The following is a 19,132-nucleotide window of genomic DNA, read 5'->3' on the forward strand; positions in this document are numbered from 1 at the left end:
CTGACCTAAAACCTGGACAAAAACACAACCAAAATATGAATTAGAAAACGCACATTTACGACATAACAAAAAGAGAGATTTTCAAATTAATTTCTTTTAAACATAACCATATATTGTGAGGGTCCCAGACTGCCAGTGTATGGTTCCAATTTTGTATATGGTCCTTCAGCGTAATCTAATCTTGAGGAAATATATTTAACCAGGTAAAGAAATAGGCTACCCAGCCTACCTGTGGGAGTGGATTGGAAACAGACGCCACATCTCACATGTAAAGGTAGCTAAACTTGACAATAGTTAAGAGGTATAGCGAGGTCAGGGTAACCATCTGCTACAGTTTTTAATAATGAAAACTGTTTCACTCTTTCTTACACAGTAAACGTTTAACAAGCTTTAAAACTTAATTTATTCACTTGAAAATCAGTGTCCACAATAACATATGCGTGCTAAGAAAATGAAAGAAAAAATGTGTTAATTAACAACAGTTAATAGACGTTTAAAAAAAATTGTGTTCCAACACTCGAGGTTTCCAGCAATGCACTGCTCTCTTTAGCTCATGCGCGCGCGCACACTCACGCACGCACGCAGAACAGAAGGATGTCAACTTGTGTGTGTGTGTGGAGAGAGTCCTACGCTATGATTAATTTATTAAGTAATTCTGTAGTTTAACAATGTTTTACCACTGATCTTTATCATCATAGTGAATAAGAAAAACGTTAGCGTTTCTATATCAGCGGTAAAACGGAGTTTGACGTCAAGTTCAAAATACCTGGATTGACGCATGGCGTTATTGTGTTGAGCAAACTACATGAAACTATGAAGAAAGACGAACACAGTTTTACTATGGCAGTCAGATTTCTGACCAATGTGACGGGATATTAACAATATTAGCCAATCTCAAGTAGGCTATAGGCGCGTGATTCATCTATGTTGGCAAGATACATGTTTTAATATAAGAGACGACGCCTCGAATACTTAAACAACATACACAAACGCCTTATAATGATGTATCGTGCTTTTTGGGATACAATATTTCTTCTCACCGGTGAGTAAATGTTGTTGTGTTTGATGTTTTGTTCATTCGATTTACTGGCTTTATTTGTTATTAGAGATAACTGAAATGTAAATAATACGTCAATTAAGCAAATATTAGATTTTTTTGAAATCTTGTCCTTTATAAGAAAATAACTAGGCCTATGATGTTGCCACATTTTAAATGTTAATGTCTCAAGTGGATTTATGCTTACTCAAACTATTAAAATCTTTTTTGATTCAGAAGTTGAAGATGTGAGCTATGAATGAAGCTTTTAAAATTGTTTTATTGATGTGCATGTGATTTTCCAGTATATATCATAGTTTCATCATGATTTGACAATACTAGTCATCAATATAAAACACATTTAGAGGGGTCCACCTTTTTCCTGACACCTGCTGTTCAGTCACATCAACTGAAGAACTTGGGTGTCCAACGTATAATTATTCTGAATTGTTGTGCAGCTTTTCAGCTTGATAGCATGCGAAATGTGCTGTCAGTGTCTACCAAGATGTGGAAGAAGCAGTGGTTTGTTCTCATTTTTTGTCCAGCAGCTTCTTTGGCTCAGTAGTCTTGCTCCAGTCATTAACAAGGTTAACAGGGCTTATAGTTTAAATATAGAGCCATTCTTTAGTGGCCATCCTTTATGGCTTTGTCCTTACGAAGGCACGTTCCTATCTTGGCAAGCAGAGAGAAAGTCAGTCACGTTTTATGAAATAAATTAAAAATCTTTAGGACATCTTGTGTGTTTTTGCTTTCCGTGCTTTAAATAGTAAGCAAATATTTAAATGTAGTACATCATGGCATTCATAAACCTGCCTGATGCCCCATAAAGTAACTCATTTTTGGTTGTAAGCAGCTATTTGATTTTTCGAAGACATGTATGAGGTCCCATTATCTAAGAAAATGATTTTGGAATGGCAGTTTTTGTCATTTTGGATTACCCTTGTTTTCTTAACTTAAATACCTAGTTCACTATTTTATGTCATAATTAACTCATCCTAATGTTGTTCCAAATCTTAATGACTTTCTATCTTCTGTGGAACATAAAAGTCGATATTTTGTGAAAAGTCTCTGTGTTCTTTTGTCCATAAAATTGAAATCATTGTCAACTGTTTGGTAACTAACGTTCTTAAAATATCTTCTTTTGTGTTCCACAAAAGAAAGAAAAGTGCACAGTGATGAATCTCCTTATTTTATCCTCTTATTTTAAATTTATTTTTATTTACCTTATTTTCGCTTTACATGCAAGTAACATGTAAAAAGTAGCATGGCTCTGACAAGTTTAATTTTAAAGTTATTAATGTAAGTTTATCATTGTATTTTGTGAACCACCTCCTGCTTGTTGGATGCATATGTTTTAAATATTAACACTAAAGCATTATTGTAACCAGAAGAGCTTTTCTTAGGAGTTTTCCAGTTTAATGAAACTTGCCCTCTCATTTAACAGGAATTTTCATAAAGTGAAAAGTGAACATGCCTTGAGGTCCCAGACTCTCTTCCAAAGCATAGTGGCACAACAATGAACATTAGACAGACTGTTCAAATCTGGACATTTTTGAAATTTGTATTTACGGATGTAGATGGCCTGTGAATCAGTTTGCATGGGGCTTTTGTGTTGTAGGGCTGTAATGTATGTTAAATTGACACATTGACATACCAGGGTTAATATATATATATATATATATATATATATATATATATATATACATATCCATCCAAAACTGACTGTTACTGTGTTGCCTCCTTACAATCATAAAACCTTACAATTTACCAATTTGAAATGCGCTGTAAAGACAGCAACTCTGAGCTCCACACAAATAGCTCTTCACAAGAGTTGCTCAACTAATTTTTAGTAGTTTGGTGTTAAAATGTTGCTAAGCTAATGGACAGTACTCTAAAAAGCATTGAATGAAATAAGTTTATTTATAATCAACATTTTCTTGACTCCACTGTCAAGATCTGAGATCATTCCAAATGCGATTCTATACACCTCCATCCATCCATCCATCCATCTTCTTCCGCTTATCCGGGGCCGGTTCGCGGGGGCAGTAGTTTAAGCAGAGATGCCCTGGACTTCCCTCTCCCTAGACACTTCCTCCAGCTCTCCTGGGGGGACACCGAGGCGCTCCCAAGCCAGCCGGGAGACAAAGTCCCTCAAGCATGTCCTAGGTCTTCCCCGGGGTCTCCTTCCAGTGGAACGTGCCTGGAACACCTTCCCGGGAAGGCGTCCAGGAGGCATCCGGAACAGATACCTGAGCCACCTCAGCTGACCCCTCTCGATGTGGAGAAGCAGCGGCTCTACACTGAGCTCCTCTCGAGTGACCGAGCTTCTCACCTTATCTCTAAGGGATCGCCCAGCCACCCTGCGGAGAAAGCTAATTTCGGCCGCCTGTATCCGAGATGTTGTCCTTTGAGTCATGACCCCTAGCTCATGACCATAGGTGAGAGTAGGAACGTAGATTGACTGGTAAATCGAGCTTCGCGTTGTGGCTCAGCTCCTTCTTCACCACGAAAGACCGGTACATCGACCGCATTACTGCAGAAGCTGTACTGATCCCCTTCTACTGCAGAAGCTGCACATCTCCCGGTCCATCCTTCCCTCACTCGTGAACAAAACCCCAAAATACAAACTCCTCCACTTCAGGCAGGAACTCTCCACCAACCTGAATTGGGCAAGCCACCCTTTTACGACTGAGGACCATGGCCTCAGATTTGGAGGTGCTTATTCTCATCCCAGCCGCTTCACACTCAGCTGTGAACCAGCCCAGTGCATGCTGAAGGTCCTGGTCTGAAGGGGCCAACACAACACCATCATCCGCAAAGAGCAGAGACGAAATCGTGTGGTCCCCAAACCTGACACCCTCCGGCCTCTGGATGCACCTATTCTGTCCATAAAAATTATGAACAAAACTGGCGACAACGGGTAGCCCTGCCAGAGTCCAACATGCACCGAGAAGAAGCCTGACTTACTGCCGGCAATGCGAACCAAGCTCCTGCTTCGGTCATACAGGGACCGGATAGCTCTTAGCAAAGGACCCTTGACCCCATACTCCCAGAGCACCCTCCACAGGGCACCGCGAGGGACACAGTCGAATGCTTTCTCCAAATCCACAAAGCACATGTGGATTGGTTGGGCAAACTCTCATGAACCCTCCAGCACCCTGTAGAGGGTATAGAGTTGGTCCAGTTTTCCACGGCCTGGACGAAAACTGCACTGTTCCTCCTGAATCCGAGGTTCCACTATAGCCTGTATTCTCCTCTCCAGCTCCAGTACCCTGGCATAGACTTTCCCAGGGAGGCTGAGAAGTGTGATCCCCCTGTTGTTGGAACACACCTTAAAAAGAGGGACCACCACCCGGTCTGCCATCCCAGAGGCACTGTCTCCGACCCGATTTATTCTATGCACCTTATGCACCTTAAACTTCTTTCTAGGGAACTTTTAAAACGTTCATAAGGCCCACAGCATGACAAAGATTCTTGAGACAAAGACCTATGCTCACACTACGTGACTTTTGGCTGGATTTTGATTTCCAAGATCTATGATAAAACCCCAGGATCGCAAGCCAAATCGGTGCTTGTTGCAGTCGCCAATGCTCATTAATTATGAGCATGTCAGCGATGTGATCAGTCACAGACGTGGCAATATAGATATTATTACCATGTGACCTTTACTGTGTGCTGTGAAACGACTTGGTGGAATCCCGCCAATTACAGTGCAGATGGTATAAACTGAAAAATCTTGAATTCACTTGCTCGAATTTATGTGAGAGAACTTTTTTTCCACTGTTGGTCGGGACTGCCTCTTGACAAAATGTTTTGTAGTTTGTTCACCTCATCAGCATTGTGTCAAGCAACAGATTAAAAGAAACCTTGTTGTGTAGTGTGAGCACCACAGCAAATCAGGTAGTCTTACAGTCCTATGTATGTGGAGAGATCCGCTTCACAAATCCACTTTAATTTATCTTAACCCAGTCTTTCGCTGTAGCTGTTCTCAAAATAGTTTGAAGGTTAGAAGTCAGAAACTCCCACTGTTGTTCCAAGGTATTTTAATTGTTCTCTGAGTCTAAAGTAAGTGGCCTTTAAGTAGTTATTTCTCATTTGTGCTGGCCGCCACTCAAGCCTTTTTCTCTCGTGTGTGATGCTGTTGCTCCGCTGTTTTCTCAGTGCTGTTTTTCTCATTGCATTTTTTGACTTTATTGGATCCTCATTTTCACATTTGGGTAAGAGGTTTACAAAACTAGATTTAACTGCGAGTCAGTAGAAGGGATATGTAAAAGGTTTTGAACACCTACTTAGCTGTCCTCAACAATGCTACTGTTTCATTGTAGTGCTATTGATTTTGAATATGTGTTTGTTGTATTTGATTTGTAGGCTCCCTTTTCACATATGGGCAGGTACAAGAGAATTCTACCTCAACAACGACCATTGCAACCACCACAACAACTACCACGTCTACCACAACAACCACCAGCAGCTCGACGACAACCACTACTACTACACGTGTCAGAAGTATGTTCTGTGTGCTCTTTCCTTTTTGCTCAGTTCTTTTTTGGCTTCAAAAGTCTGAAATATATATGCCTGAATAAGAATTCTGAATAGCCTGAAATGAGACGTCAGCAATCCTAGTCTTGCTTCCTGCTCAAATCTACATAGGTTTGTAACCAAATCCCATAATGCCGACCTATGGTCTCCATTGGTCCTGCCCCAAATGGCACACTTCATATGCACTTTTGGTCTTGTGGACTTACAATGGCTGCCATGTGCGTGTGTCCGTTAAGTCCTTGAGGCCATAGGGGGTGTCCCATTGTTATTTTAGGTTTCAGAAAGGTGCTCTCGAGCCGTTGATATACACCCTCGATGTGGACTTTTGCAGAGCCCGTACTGTTCCGAGCTCCACAGCAGACTCTCCAACAGTCAAATGTCATCAAAAGTTATGTCGGCATTATGTCATGAAAGTGTGTACTCGCAGGAAGTCCATGAGTGTTTAAGTTGCCATTTGGGACAGGGCCATTGGCAGCCCACTTTGACCTGTCTCAAAAACTGCATTTGTAGCTGAAGCCTGGAAGAGTTTGGTTTCAGTTGTCAACTTGTTGAGAAGACACGTTTTCTGCCCTGTGATGCCAAATCCACTTTGCACTCTCTTTAAAAGGATGAGGACTTCTTTGAATTGATACGGTGATATAGAATTAAAACCAATGTAATCTTTATTGGTCGGCAGACTCGGCACACTGTGTACTAGAGCTGCACGATTAATTATTGAAAAACGCAGTCTTGATTTAAAGACCCACACAATCTTATTCCTAAATGACAACAATTCGGTTATGTCTATTAAACCTTTGATAAGTACGATCACAGCTCGATATTCAAATCTTCATTGGCACTGCTGCTGAGCCTGAGAGAGGAAACAGCTTCACAAACAGTCTTTTCAAGCACACAGTAGTATCATTATTTCTTTGTGACAGTAATTCATATTCACAGAAGCATTGGGATAAAAGTTTATTGTTCAGATATAAACTCTGATTTCTTTGGTAGCGATCAAAATAGTAAATCATTTTTTGTAAGTAGCTTGACACTTCATATAAAGATTGTATCATGTACATCATTACACCTTTGTAATGTTTAATTAATTTTGCTTAACTCAATCTTTCTTTGAAAATGTCTTCTCTCTGGTGACACATGCTGGATTTCTCCAATCATTTAGTCTTAATGCTTAAATGCTTAATTCGCATACATTTTTGAGTGCAACTCCCACAACTTAAAATCCAATCGGACTTTAACTCAACTCAAAAGCCAACGGATCGAATCAAGACATAAATTGTTTCTTTTTCAATAATCAGCTTCACTCGGATACACATCACAATACAGAATATTTGTCGCTGCTTCCATTTAATTTCAACTTTAACCACTACTTGTCTCAGTAACTCGCGATTGAGCGGCAAACAGTTGCAAATGTGCTTTAGTGTTAGGGGAGGGGCCAGCCTCAGTGGCTTCAGTGCGTCATCAAGTAGGGGCTTGTCCAGGAGCTCAGGGCTCATCGAGCCCCATTTTCCGGAAAAAGAAATCCGGAATACAGAGATGGTGCAAAACTGTTTAACGGTTTAACTGCACAAACTTTGTAATATGTTTTAGCAATGCATTTCTTACATTTGTAATGTGTTTAGTATTTTTTTTTTTTTAGAATTGCCTTTACAGGGACTTTAAAACCAGACCCAATTTTGTACCCATTTTCATGGAGTTCCAGTAGTGGACACCTTGTTTTATCATACTTTATCTCACAAGGAAATCACACATGGCAATTGTGGGCTGGTAAAACAAAGACAGCAAGTTTCATCCATTGTCAATTTCTGTTAGCTTTTTTACTCATTATACAGCAGACAGTTTTCATCCAATGTAAATACCTTCTGTAGACAAAGCTCACAATGATTAGAGAAGGGAATTTGTCCATTTTAAGAAAGCACATCTTGACCGGTAGTCCTAGCTAAGTCTTGTGCTTTCTTGTCTTACACCATGTCTCCTTTTGTGCTCTCTTTAGATCAAATGTGTGCCTTAGGGAGGATAGAGTCTGAGAAAGAGTCTGGCGCGTCTTGAAATAATAGAAACTAATGGGCTATGATATTCCAGATAATATCAAATCCTCTCATTCTGATTTGTAACCTGGCTGAGAACTTGTAATTTCTTCCTTTCTACTTCTCTTTCCACCAGTGCATTTCACAACATATTACAAATTGTGCTCTAGCTTTGATGATAACAAAGGCTGGTATTTAATGAAGTAGATCAATTTGTTTGTGTTAAAGTGGTAACGTAATCTTGCAGGTTTTATGAGGAACTGAGATACAGGAAAAACATTTGCAAATAAAATTTTTTTTATTGTCAGTAATGTCAGCATTTAACCCAGGTTCTCTTTATTTTGTTATTGAAGAATTTATAGCAGCCGCTGTCCACTCTCACTTCGATGACTGCCCTGACACCCACAGCCACTTCTGTTTTCACGGCACATGCCGATTTCTCATCCTGGAAGAAACGCCTGCGTGTGTGTAAGTCCTGAGATTTTTCCAGACTGAATATTAAGAATTTGCTGTGTTTAATTTAGCTGCACTCTGACTTCCCCAAGTCCGTTAACAATAATCATGATCACACTAGTTTTTTTTTTTTTTTAAACAGTCTGTTTCAAGCAATCAAATCAGATCTGTGTGTTCAAGCAGTCTTATAATTTTCTGCCATATATTTATCATCAGTTGATATAGTGGTGGCTTTGTTCTACAACAGCTGTAAACAACTTGCTGTCAGAAGGTCAAACAGAGTGTAGAGAACGGATAAGGGTGGTGTGCTTGTTTTATTTAGTACCATTACCACCAGCATCACTAAAGCACTTTGTATATTAAATAAAATGTTGTGCATCTTGATCATTGAAAAAAACGACTAATACTACAATTGTGGTTTGGGTCGGACTTATACTGTATATATATATATATATATATATATATATTTATAAACAAACATATATTTTTATATAATAATAGGTTTAGAATCGAAAATACAAAAAAAAATCAATTGTTTTTGTCATGCCAGTACTGGTGTATAGAAGCCTAAGCGGTCTGATATGAATTTTGATTGCTGACTCACTTCGATAAATTCTTGCTGACAACATGTTCATCAAGCTTGTCCATGTGTAGACAAGCACGTTTTGTCTTTTGTTAAATTGCTTTTCCGTGTATACATTTGGCACAATGGCAGAATTCAAATCTGTGTTGGTGATTGTGTCTGAGTTGATATGAGTCCTCCTGTTGTCAGGGAATTGTCAGGGAAGGGATTGTTTTCTCCACGTCCACATCCGTATGTAGTAGTTCACCACAAAATGTCAAATTACTTTATTCATTTGATTGGAATTAAATGATTTTTCTAACATCTATTGAATATTGAAATTTGGTGAGCATGTTTTCATATTTTTTCAATGATAATAAAATGGACACTTGTGAATGTTTTGTTTAGATGTCATCCTGGCTTTATGGGTATGCGATGTGAACATGCAGACCTCTTGGCAGTGGTGGCGTCTAACCACAGGCAGCAGACTGTGGCCACCATGCTGGTGTTGTGTGTGGTGGGCAGTGTCCTACTCATGCTGCTCTGCACTTTACTAAAGTGAGTATTATTCATTTAGCACACATTTCATTTGATTCATTTTATCAATTTGTTTTGTATCGGTCAAAAGTTTGGAATAAATATGATTTTTTTTTAATGTTTTTGAAAGGCTGCATTTATTAGACAATTTATACGATTTTAAACAAATATTTTCTATTGTAAGATATTTTAAAATGTAATTTATTCTTGTGATGACAGCTGAATTTTCATCAGCCATTACTCCAGTATCATGATCAGTGTCCCATGATCCTTAATTTTTTTTAATTAGTGATTCACAATATTGCGTGACTCTTTAAAGTAACTAAAAACATTACTTGGTTACTTTTTATGGAAAGTACTGTGTTATGCTACTTTAGCGTTACTTTTTCTTACCTGGTTGAGACTTGATCTCACTGATAATTTTTTACCTCCGGAATGCATTCAACAACATAACCTGTTAACATACACCTCATTTTCTTTTAAAACAAATTTTGAATATTCTTATATTATGACTGATTTTCCCTGACCCCTAGAGCTATGTAATCCCATACAAAAGATCTCTCAACATTACAGGTTATATTACCTACTGTTACTGTATACCTTTTTATTTAAAGTAAAAAAGTAATGTGTTTTGTGTTACTTTTGTACTTCTTATCTGTAGCCAACCCATGCTCGAAAAAAGTGCACATGTCCACGCAAGTGACTGTTGTGGAGAAGAATTTTAATTCAGTTGTTAAAGCAAATTAAATTAATGCTTAAAAAAACTCAAATTGCATTTATAAAGCAATGTGTTACTTTACTCAGTCATTACATCAAAAAAGTAATATGATTAGGTAATGCACATAACTTTTAACGTGACACCCAACACTGATCTTTCTAATATCTAATACATATGTATTTTTTTCTTTTTCCCAGTGCAAGTATTTGTTAGTGTTTATTTTTTTGATCGATCTTTGCTGAATAAACTGTACTCTACAAACTTTGAAAGGTCATTTTTTGTGGTGAAGGTGAAATTAGTAGACTTCACACATTGTCTTTCTAGTTGTTGGTGGAGACGGGGTGGTTGTGGGCGAGGTAACACCATTTCGTGTTGGTCGGAGAAGCCTAGGAGTATTCTGACGGGTGGGACATCCTGCTGTCACTCCGAAACAGGTATTTTAGTGCTGTATTTCCATTTTTACTACTTTTTTTTGCTGAACTGTAGGTTGATGTGTTAGATGTCATGTGGTGCCTAATTATGATCATCAATAGGGGGTGTTTGCATACTGAGACCAGCATATGTGCGAGGCCTTTAACTTTTAATGGCCTATGATTTGTCTTTGCTCAAGGGTTTAAGCTGTTAGTTTAGCCATCTGTTGTCACTCTGTCCTTAGACTGTCAATGAACATGAGACCAATGAGAGTGTAGGAAATGGCAACTTCAGTTGGTCAGGGTGAAACATTTTATAATTTAAAAAAACAGAACTATTTATTTGGAATAGAAATCTTTTGTAAAAAATATAAAACTCTTTTCTATCACTTTTAATAAACATAATGCGACCGTCTGGAATACAAGTATTAATTTCTTTTAAAAAAAGCATACTGACCTCAAACTTTTGAATGTTAAATAATTAAAATATATATTCCCAGACATAATTATGCAATTAGAAATGGAATTGTTGGAATTTTGTCCATACAAATACCCTCAGTTATCGGCCAGTCTGCTCACAGTGGAGCTTGTTGACAGAGTATTGCAAACCTTTAATTAGATTTGTCAACAGGACGTTGTCACATACTTTGTCAGCATCGTCAGGCATTTCAAATTTTTTGGTAGAACTGTGACTGTGTTTCCACAATAACATTTCAATACGTTCGCATGCCATCAGGTTGAAGTAAAACATTGTGTCATATTTGTCTTACATGTGTATGTTTTGTCAATTTTCTCTGCCACTTCCATCTTCTTGTCTTCTCATCTCATCAGAAAATGTTCCTTATGCACAAGGTACTCTTTTCTGAAACGTCTTAGTGTAGTTTGATCAAACCCTTCTGTTTTTCTTCTCCCAGAGTCTTATTATGTAAAAAAAGAGTAGTTTGCAATGACTTAATCCCTTTGTTTTTCAATTGTCTTTTTCCTTTCAGTGGTTTGACATGCATTATCTGGAGTTATCCTCCACCTTACTCCTGGACTGTGTTTCACCAGCTACAGACTCACACAGTTGGTAAGCACAGCGCATATTGAGAGCATTTCGATGTGGTCAGTGGGAGAAGCCAATCAAACGTGGAACTTTTACATTCAGACTGAGTCGTTTCAAAAAGGATGTTTTTGGAACAACAACAGCAATGACAAGAGTTAAAGATGAAACTCAAAAACTGAGAAACTCTGAAAGAAGAACTCAGAAAAAGCTACATGGAAATCAACTACAGGATCCAGTGATGTAGAGACAGGGCCCTTTTGAAAAATATACGGATCAATGGCTAGAAACAACTGATCTGGAAGTGAAAAACGATGAGAGAGGTTTTAGAGAAACCATTCTTACTAACAGAGCTTATCTTAAAGCTATAAATATCCTTATAGATGTATAAGACGACATTCTACCGGTTTTGGTCTTTTAAAATTCCGTTATTATAAAAAGGCTTATAATATGCCTTTAATGGGATGTGCAACTCACTAAAAAGTAGTTTAACACAACCTTTTAACAATGGTATAATAACACATTTTCTGTATCACATTATGGATAAAGAACGGGTGATTTGTTTTGTGACAATTTAAGTCAGCCAATTAGCATGTAATAATAGAACTACAACTTTTGCCAATTTATTTTAACTTGATCTCCTTATAACAATGATAACAAATCGGCAAACACGAGAGACTATTGACGACTCTGAGGGACAAATATGATCTCTTGCACATTATAACACTTTTACCCCAATGGAAATCAGTATTTTATGTATTTTTTTTATCCAAAAACTGGAAATTTATGGTGAAAATTTCACAATTATGACATGTAACTTTATCAGTTACGCATAGATTCACAAATTCAACTCAATATTTCCTTCATGCACCGAAAGTGCTTGCTATCAAAGATCGGTAAGGTAAATGGAGCCTCTGTGCGTGCACTTTTTTCAGCAGCGGTGTGGCGTCACATGACATCTACATGTTCACATTGGAATGATTGGACGCATGCATGTCTGATCACATAATTGCACGTATTTCACTGTGCACTTTTGCAGTGTACATTTCAGACACTGATAACACGATCATCTTTAAATCTGCACTTTACGTTTTTTATGATGGATGTTGGTGATGGCTATTCACGCACTGATAACTTCATTGGGTCATTGCATGCAGAGGCTCAAAGCCATGGTAATAGCAATAATAATGGATAATATTCAGTTTGAAGCACATTATCCGTTTCAACTTATTATGTAAGATATATGGAAGCTTTTACACTGAAATGTTTTAAACCGTGTGTTAATTTTGTTCTTGTTATCTTATCTGTCCCCAAGCTTTTGCCAATGATCTCATGTTATAAAAAAATGTTGATTGACTCCTTTGGAAGAAATTTCCAGTATAATATTTACATATCTTTATAGGAGGTGCCGTTCCAAATAGAAAATATGCCATTGATAAAGCACAAAAAAGAGAGAACTTAACCTGGTCGGCTTATTGGCTGTCTTCTGGTCTGATCCATGTGTGGAGAATCATAGGAATTTTATATAATAATCCCAAAAGCATGTGTAAATTACAGGATTTTCGTCAAAATTCGAAATTAAACACTGGATATTTTTGAGTTATGGTCTTTAAATGATCAGCCTGAAAGAACAGATTCAAGATGGTTTATCAATTGATCTATTGAATGAATCTGCCACTTAATTAAAAACATTTGATGTATATGCAACTAAATGTGATTGATTGAATGGATTGAGGATTACATTTATGTAAAAAGAAAATGTTTGAGTTCAGTGAATGAGAAGAAAATGTGCATATTTGTGTTTGACTTCGGACTGATCAAATTTATTTTTGTTTGTTTTTTTGAGAGGACTTTGGTTAAAATGCTAAAGTAAGTATTGGGTATTTTGGACTGAACAGTTTTGTAACATGCAGTCATTGCATATCTTCCAGACGTTGAATTGCAGTCAGCTGTGATGACAATGTCAAACCCATAGAATAACGGATGCACTGAATTGGCCTTTGCACCAAAGATGATGCTTGCATTTCTAGCTTTGTTCCAACTGAATCGCATTTAAACCTGGTTATCTGCTTATTGACTGACATTTATGTATCATATATTGTAAACACCAATCGTCTTTTTCTTTAAAATGCTGTCTTGTTTCATGTTGGTGGGAAAATCCTTTGTAAATAGTGCGTGGGAATATTGTTTTGGTTGTGTATATGGAGAACGAGGTGTTTCCTTGACTGTCACTGATCATCAGTTAAGCATGAAGGTTAGAGGTAGATGATTCCAATATGACTGACGCATGCTTGGCTGTATGACATTTTGAGTGTTTTGACCTCTTTGTCTAAGTTTGCATATTTTTCCAAATAACACAAAGTGCTGCAAATATTGGGCTGATTCTTTCTTCCTTATAATTTCTCATTTCATCAAATGTTTTATAAAGCATGTTCTTTCCTTGCCAAGCTATCCTCCTCCATTTAAACCACTCTGTCCATTTACATCCTCCATCATCTGAATATTTTAAAAAGGTCAAATGGAAATGTAAACAGACAACCTCAGGCACAGCTCAACAAAAACCCCACTGCCAGAGTGCTCTTTTTACCAAGGGAAAAGCTCAGCTCTTTTATTTACTTGCTCACCAATTTATTTATTTGTTTGTTTGGCTAAACCTTTTGTGAGATGAGGGGAAGGACTCTAGAGTTCATGGCCGAGAGGAGTTAAGCTTGCGCATGAGTGACCAAAGTGCTGGCGTGACATTGCGTGAGTATTTTTTAAATCATTTAATTTGTCCGTCTTTTGTGCTCATACCCTATTTTTTGACTCGCTTCTCTCCATCTACTTTATTTATATTTATTGAGTGAGAAGTTTTCCTCATGTGCCCCAGGAAATAAATCCTTCCTTATTACAACTTTCCCCCCCCCCCATTATATAGCATCTGATTCTATGAAGAACCTTTATGTCCTTGGAACTATTCCACTGGATAAAATGTTCTTTACAGTGAAAAAAGTTCTTTAGGTTATTAAAATGCTCTTTACACTTAGACACAAAATTTTATTTTAAGAATTGTTCACTGAAAAAAGTTATTTGGGGAACTTAAAAATAAGATTCCAAAATAGAGTTTCCACAGTAATTCCATAGAACCATTTTATTCTGTGGCATCACTGTGGAAACCCCTTTGTTTTACCCATTGCATATTTCATCTTTACTGCTCTCAACCTCGATCTCCTCTCCATTTCTTCTCCTGCCACGATCCTCTGTTGATGGGTTTGCCAATCCCATTAAGGTTTTCAATTGGATTGGAGCACAGCCCCTCATAGCCGACTGGCTGAGCCTCTAAAGCCAGCTTTGTTTTAAGCGCTCTGCCGATGGAACTCCCGTAAAATACACGCTTAGGAGCAGGGATATAGGAAAACAAAAGAAAGGATATATTTCATTTGTAGTTTACGTGAACATCACCTGGGTAAATAAATACTCCCGAGAACAGCTCTTCTGTACCTTACTTGGAAGTGGACAGTAGCCTAGATGTCCTGCTGTTGTTTGCCCTCATAATCTTCTACAAGTCATTCAAAATGCACCATTACTAGCATTCTTATTTTATTTTCGTCATCTCATGTTTCGTCCAATTTGATATTCTTTTAATGTCCATCCATAACTGGTATCTGTGCCGGAGCAGATGGGGAGGAATAAGAGTATTAGGGTTAAATGTTCTCCCTCTCCACCGTGTGTCCACTGTCCAGCAGCCTCGGCGGGAAACAATCATATCAGCGCTCTACAGAAATGCTTCTATTGTCTTTTGACATTATTATCTGAACAAGAATGTTATGAATCATTTGGACAATGACGTTAAAAAATAACAAATTTATATAAACGCCTTTGTTTGTTTTGGATTATTTAGTTGATGTTCGTCGATGAAAATGTATATTTGCTTCCATCAGTCGCCACAATAATAATGTAGGGTACTACAGCGCCATCTGATGACCACCTATATATAAACAAAATGTATTAATTTGTGCACGAGGACAAAAAGACTTAATTTAATTTACAACTGGGCAAATTCCACATTTTAGAAATATTCATTTTGTTATGAGTGCTATGAAATAATAATAAGGGAAAGCAATGTAACATTTCAAATTCTGAAATAGAATTAGTAAAGTGTCTGAGTATTGTTTTCTGAATAAAGCATTATGTGAACTTCTTCAATACGTCTTATTACTTTTGTATTTGAGAACTGATATCTGAGCAGTATTTAACCAGAAATCACATGCGATAATAATCAGACAATTGTCACAAATAAAATGTAATTTATTGGCAGATCAATAATAACAACAGTACAATTTAGAGGCATTATTTTTAATTTTATTAAAATTAAAGTGGAACTTTTTTCTCCATGTTCTGACATTCAGGCTTACATCGTCTGTTTCATCATACGAAATGGGTAACTGCAAAATATATTATCAATTTAAAAATTAGTTTAATCCTACAGCAACATTACATCAATCAGTCTGTATCCTGCTGCAATCGAGCTGGTAATTCATCTAGGCTCCGTAGTCTATGTTGTGTGGGAACATCAAGGTGCCCATGAGAATCTTGTCTGTCAAGCAGGTAACCTCGAATACCCAATGAGCGTGAGGTCAAGTAGTCATTCACATAATGGTCCCCAACATGGACTACACTGGAGGCCTGCACACCGCATCGCACCAGCGCCTGGGTAAAAATGGCAGAGTTTGGCTTAGCAACCCCAGCTTCTTCTGAGGTCAGAAGAAATGAGAAGTGAGTGAGAAGGCCACAACCCCGCAGGATCCCTTCCAAACGCTTGTCAAAGTTGGAAACAACTCCTTGCTTCAGTCCCAAAGCCATGCAGAACTTCAGGGTGCTATTAGAATCAGGAAACACCTAATGACAACACAATCTGAGATTATAAAAATCAATAAATTTAAAAAATCAATTTAAATATAATGTAAGACACTTGAGCATAAGAGTATGTTCTTGTCTTGCATCACGCATGCATTCAAGCTTTTCAATTTGTCATTAGAGGGTAAGAAATAAAATGGAAATTTGTATTGAACAGGCGCCCCCTATTGGGGATTTCTGGAATTGCTAATAAAAACAGATGAAAAAACAATGTTAGTTAGAAGAAAACAAAATTGCTATTTTATAAATCTAAAAAATAAAATACCCCATTACCTCCCAGTTTTCTGGTCCACAAAAGTTGTAATAGAGGTTGTTGGCTAGTTTGTCTAGTAGAGTAGGGTCATCCACCCCACACTGGGCGAAAGTACTCCTCACTAGTCCAGTCCACCAGACCTGGCTGTCCATTCCCTGAGCTCTGCCATAGTTGGGAAATAGTGTGGATTGCTGCCGGTAAGCTTGTCTGAAAGCAGTTTCGACTTGAGCCGCTGGCAGCTTCAGTCCTGCTCGATCTGCTTCGCTGCAGTACTGCTCCCCAACCGAGCGCCGGACCTTTAACAGTGTGTCCTTCACATCCCATAATACCCAACGCACTGGCACTCGCATCACCAAACTGACCGTCTGACAACGCTTTGATACAATTATTACACACACAACCTACAGAAGGTAACGTAGTGCTAGAAAGTAATGTAAAAAGCATAGACTGTAAAAAGTTAAAAAGGCAAACAGACGGTTTACTAGGGAGGTAAAAACAGTTTCCCTCTAGGGGGCGCTGGTGACTAGAAAAGCCAAATCCCCCATCGTCCTGTGAACGAGTTCGTCATGACAAACGTCCGTACAGGATTTGATCAAGCGATCAAAGGTTCCACTTTTAAAACACGGAAATAAAAAATTGAACTGACCTGAACTATAACCCCTACGTCCCAATTCGCATACTATCCATCCTAAATAGTATTCGAAAAAAGAATTAGTAACTTACGTCCCAAATCGTAGTATGTTCAAATGAGTGTTTCAAAGATATCCGGATGGTCTACTATTTCCGGTCAGAATCCGAAGTGTATATCCATAGACATGTCTATGGTGTAGATCGATGCACACTCTAATTGCGTTCAATTCGACGGTAAAGTGGACTTCACAGGGTATTTCGACATCTTAAGTGAGATTCCAGTTCGAAGGGAACGAACATGTTCAGTTCGAAGGGCACTGCAAACGGCATAGGGAATAAGGCAACATCGATACATCACTTCACAGGAAGTCAGACCATTGCGCGGTGGACGAGGATTCAGTAAGAACTACAAACACGAGTAAAAAGTGTTAAACCACAGACACGGAGGACGCGCGAGTCCCGCGCTGGTCCCGCGCTGGTCCCGCGGATGGGTTGAGAGGTTTAGATAAAATTCCAAATAGGTTATTCAAGAAAATAGGAGGATTAGAATTTCTTCTTAGGACTTAATGTTGACAAATTACCTATATCCTTGTCAGAGTTTCACAGACAAATACTTTTGTATTGGAAAATGTACGTTCATAATTCTCACCCCACAAATCTGTACTCTGGAACAACAGATATGTTCTGTACCGTAACAGATCTCTGTTCTTTGATGACTGGTATGAGAGAAATATATGGTCAATAGCTGATTTAATGGATACCAATGGCAATTTCTTAAATTATGAACAATTTTGCATCAAAACATAATTTCCAACCCTTAAAATCAGACTTCACTAAATTACACAGAGCGCTACCCCAACAATTTGTCTTTCTAATAAGAAACACTTTGGCATATTATCCAATAAAACCACAATTGGCCCCACTATCAATTCAAGGGATCTCTGTTCTAGATAGAAAATGCACTAACCATTTTATTAGAAATTGTTTTACTGAATACCTTTACTCTGAAAGGCAAAATAAAAATAATATTATACAAAAATTTGATAAAGCGACAATTACTAAACTAAGAACAATGTATCTAACACTCCCTATACCTTCCAAAGTGAAAGAAACTCACTTTAAAGTAATGAACGATATTTATCCCTAAAGAATTACTGAGACTTCGCTTTGGTATAGATGATAACACATGTACATTCTGTGAAAATGATGTTGAAACTACGGACCATGTGTTTTTCTCATGTAATGTGATTCAGTTATTTTGGTGTGATGTACATAAACGGGTTAAGCATCAGATATCTTCATTCCCAACCTCTATATCCAGAGACGATGTTACATTTGGTTTAAGCAAGGGTGAGCTATGTATTAATACAATTGCATGTCTAGCCAAATTCTTCATTCATAATTGTAGAATTGTGAAATCATCTCCCAAATTTGTAGTTTTTTTTAAATGAATTTAAACTGTATATAAAATCCTTAAAAACTTTGAAAGGTCCTAAGGCACAAAAAATATATGATACCCTAAAACTCTTCCCAACTGAGATAAATGGATGAACAAAGACTGCATTCACCCCTTATTTGTCTTGTTATATCATAATTCCTACCATTTATTTATTTTTTAATGTTTATTTTCCTTACAAATATCCTTTTTTGTACTTAGACTACATTTATTTTCTTGCTGCTCCCTCTGGCTATATTTTCTTTGTATTCTATATGAGAAAAGGAAGTTATGCAGCCATGTTTGTTTGTAAATCTTGAAATTGCAATAAAAAAGAGGTTTAGATAAAGAGCTTTGAGTGATTAATTATTAGTATCTAACCTGACGAAAATGAATTTATTCAATGTTGTCCACATTATATTGCATGCAGCAGCATTGCGAACTTTTGTAAAGATAAGTTTAGCCATTACTTTTGTTTTTAAATGCATCATTATAGGCTAGAAAATTGCAAACATGGACAGTCTCTGCATGAAAGACCCACGACTGGCAGATAGATGAACGTGCTCCGAAACGGTAGAAAATCAAATTAGATAGAAT

At 37.6% G+C, this 19,132-nt stretch overlaps 2 protein-coding genes across 4 annotated transcripts; one reads left to right on the top strand and one right to left on the bottom strand.

Moving 5' to 3' along the window:
* Positions 1-587: 587 nt before the first annotated feature.
* On the top strand, positions 588-11,643 carry tgfa (transforming growth factor, alpha). 3 transcript variants are annotated; one of them, XM_089134319.1, is made up of 7 exons: positions 588-1,042; positions 5,405-5,542; positions 7,953-8,067; positions 9,023-9,172; positions 10,194-10,303; positions 11,111-11,131; positions 11,269-11,407. In XM_089134319.1, exons 1-7 carry the CDS (start codon positions 1,000-1,002, stop codon positions 11,274-11,276), a joined length of 585 nt encoding a protein of 194 aa, XP_088990445.1. In that variant the 5' UTR covers positions 588-999; the 3' UTR covers positions 11,277-11,407. The 3 variants fall into 3 exon arrangements, with proteins under 3 accessions (XP_088990445.1, XP_088990446.1, XP_039545517.1); XM_089134320.1 differs by lacking the exon at positions 11,111-11,131 and having other exon boundaries at positions 11,269-11,643; XM_039689583.2 differs by lacking the exons at positions 11,111-11,131; positions 11,269-11,407 and having other exon boundaries at positions 10,194-10,430.
* A 3,944-nt stretch (positions 11,644-15,587) lies between these two features.
* hdhd3 (haloacid dehalogenase-like hydrolase domain containing 3) lies at positions 15,588-17,459 on the bottom strand. The gene is made up of 2 exons (XM_039688997.2): positions 16,491-17,459; positions 15,588-16,199 (listed from the first exon to the last, which is right to left on the bottom strand). The coding sequence occupies exons 1-2, from the start codon at positions 16,818-16,820 to the stop codon at positions 15,804-15,806; spliced, it is 726 nt and encodes a 241-aa protein (XP_039544931.1). The 5' UTR covers positions 16,821-17,459; the 3' UTR covers positions 15,588-15,803.
* Between the last annotated feature and the right edge of the window lie 1,673 nt (positions 17,460-19,132).

Source organism: Pimephales promelas, chromosome 8 (genome assembly GCF_988280905.1).
Source record: "Pimephales promelas chromosome 8, fPimPro1.hap1.1, whole genome shotgun sequence".
In the NCBI taxonomy this organism is placed as follows: Eukaryota; Metazoa; Chordata; class Actinopteri; order Cypriniformes; family Leuciscidae; genus Pimephales; species Pimephales promelas.

Coding starts and splice junctions, on each gene's coding strand:
- hdhd3 (XM_039688997.2), bottom strand. CDS start 16,820: ATGCGAGTGCCAGTGCGTTGGGTATTATGGGATGTGAAGGACACACTG. Junction 16,200..16,490: donor GTGGACCAGAAAACTGGGAG/GTAATGGGGTAT, acceptor TGTTGTCATTAG/GTGTTTCCTGATTCTAATAG.
- tgfa (XM_039689583.2), top strand. CDS start 1,000: ATGATGTATCGTGCTTTTTGGGATACAATATTTCTTCTCACCG. Junction 1,043..5,404: donor TACAATATTTCTTCTCACCG/GTGAGTAAATGT, acceptor TTTGATTTGTAG/GCTCCCTTTTCACATATGGG. Junction 8,068..9,022: donor GAAGAAACGCCTGCGTGTGT/GTAAGTCCTGAG, acceptor TGTTTTGTTTAG/ATGTCATCCTGGCTTTATGG.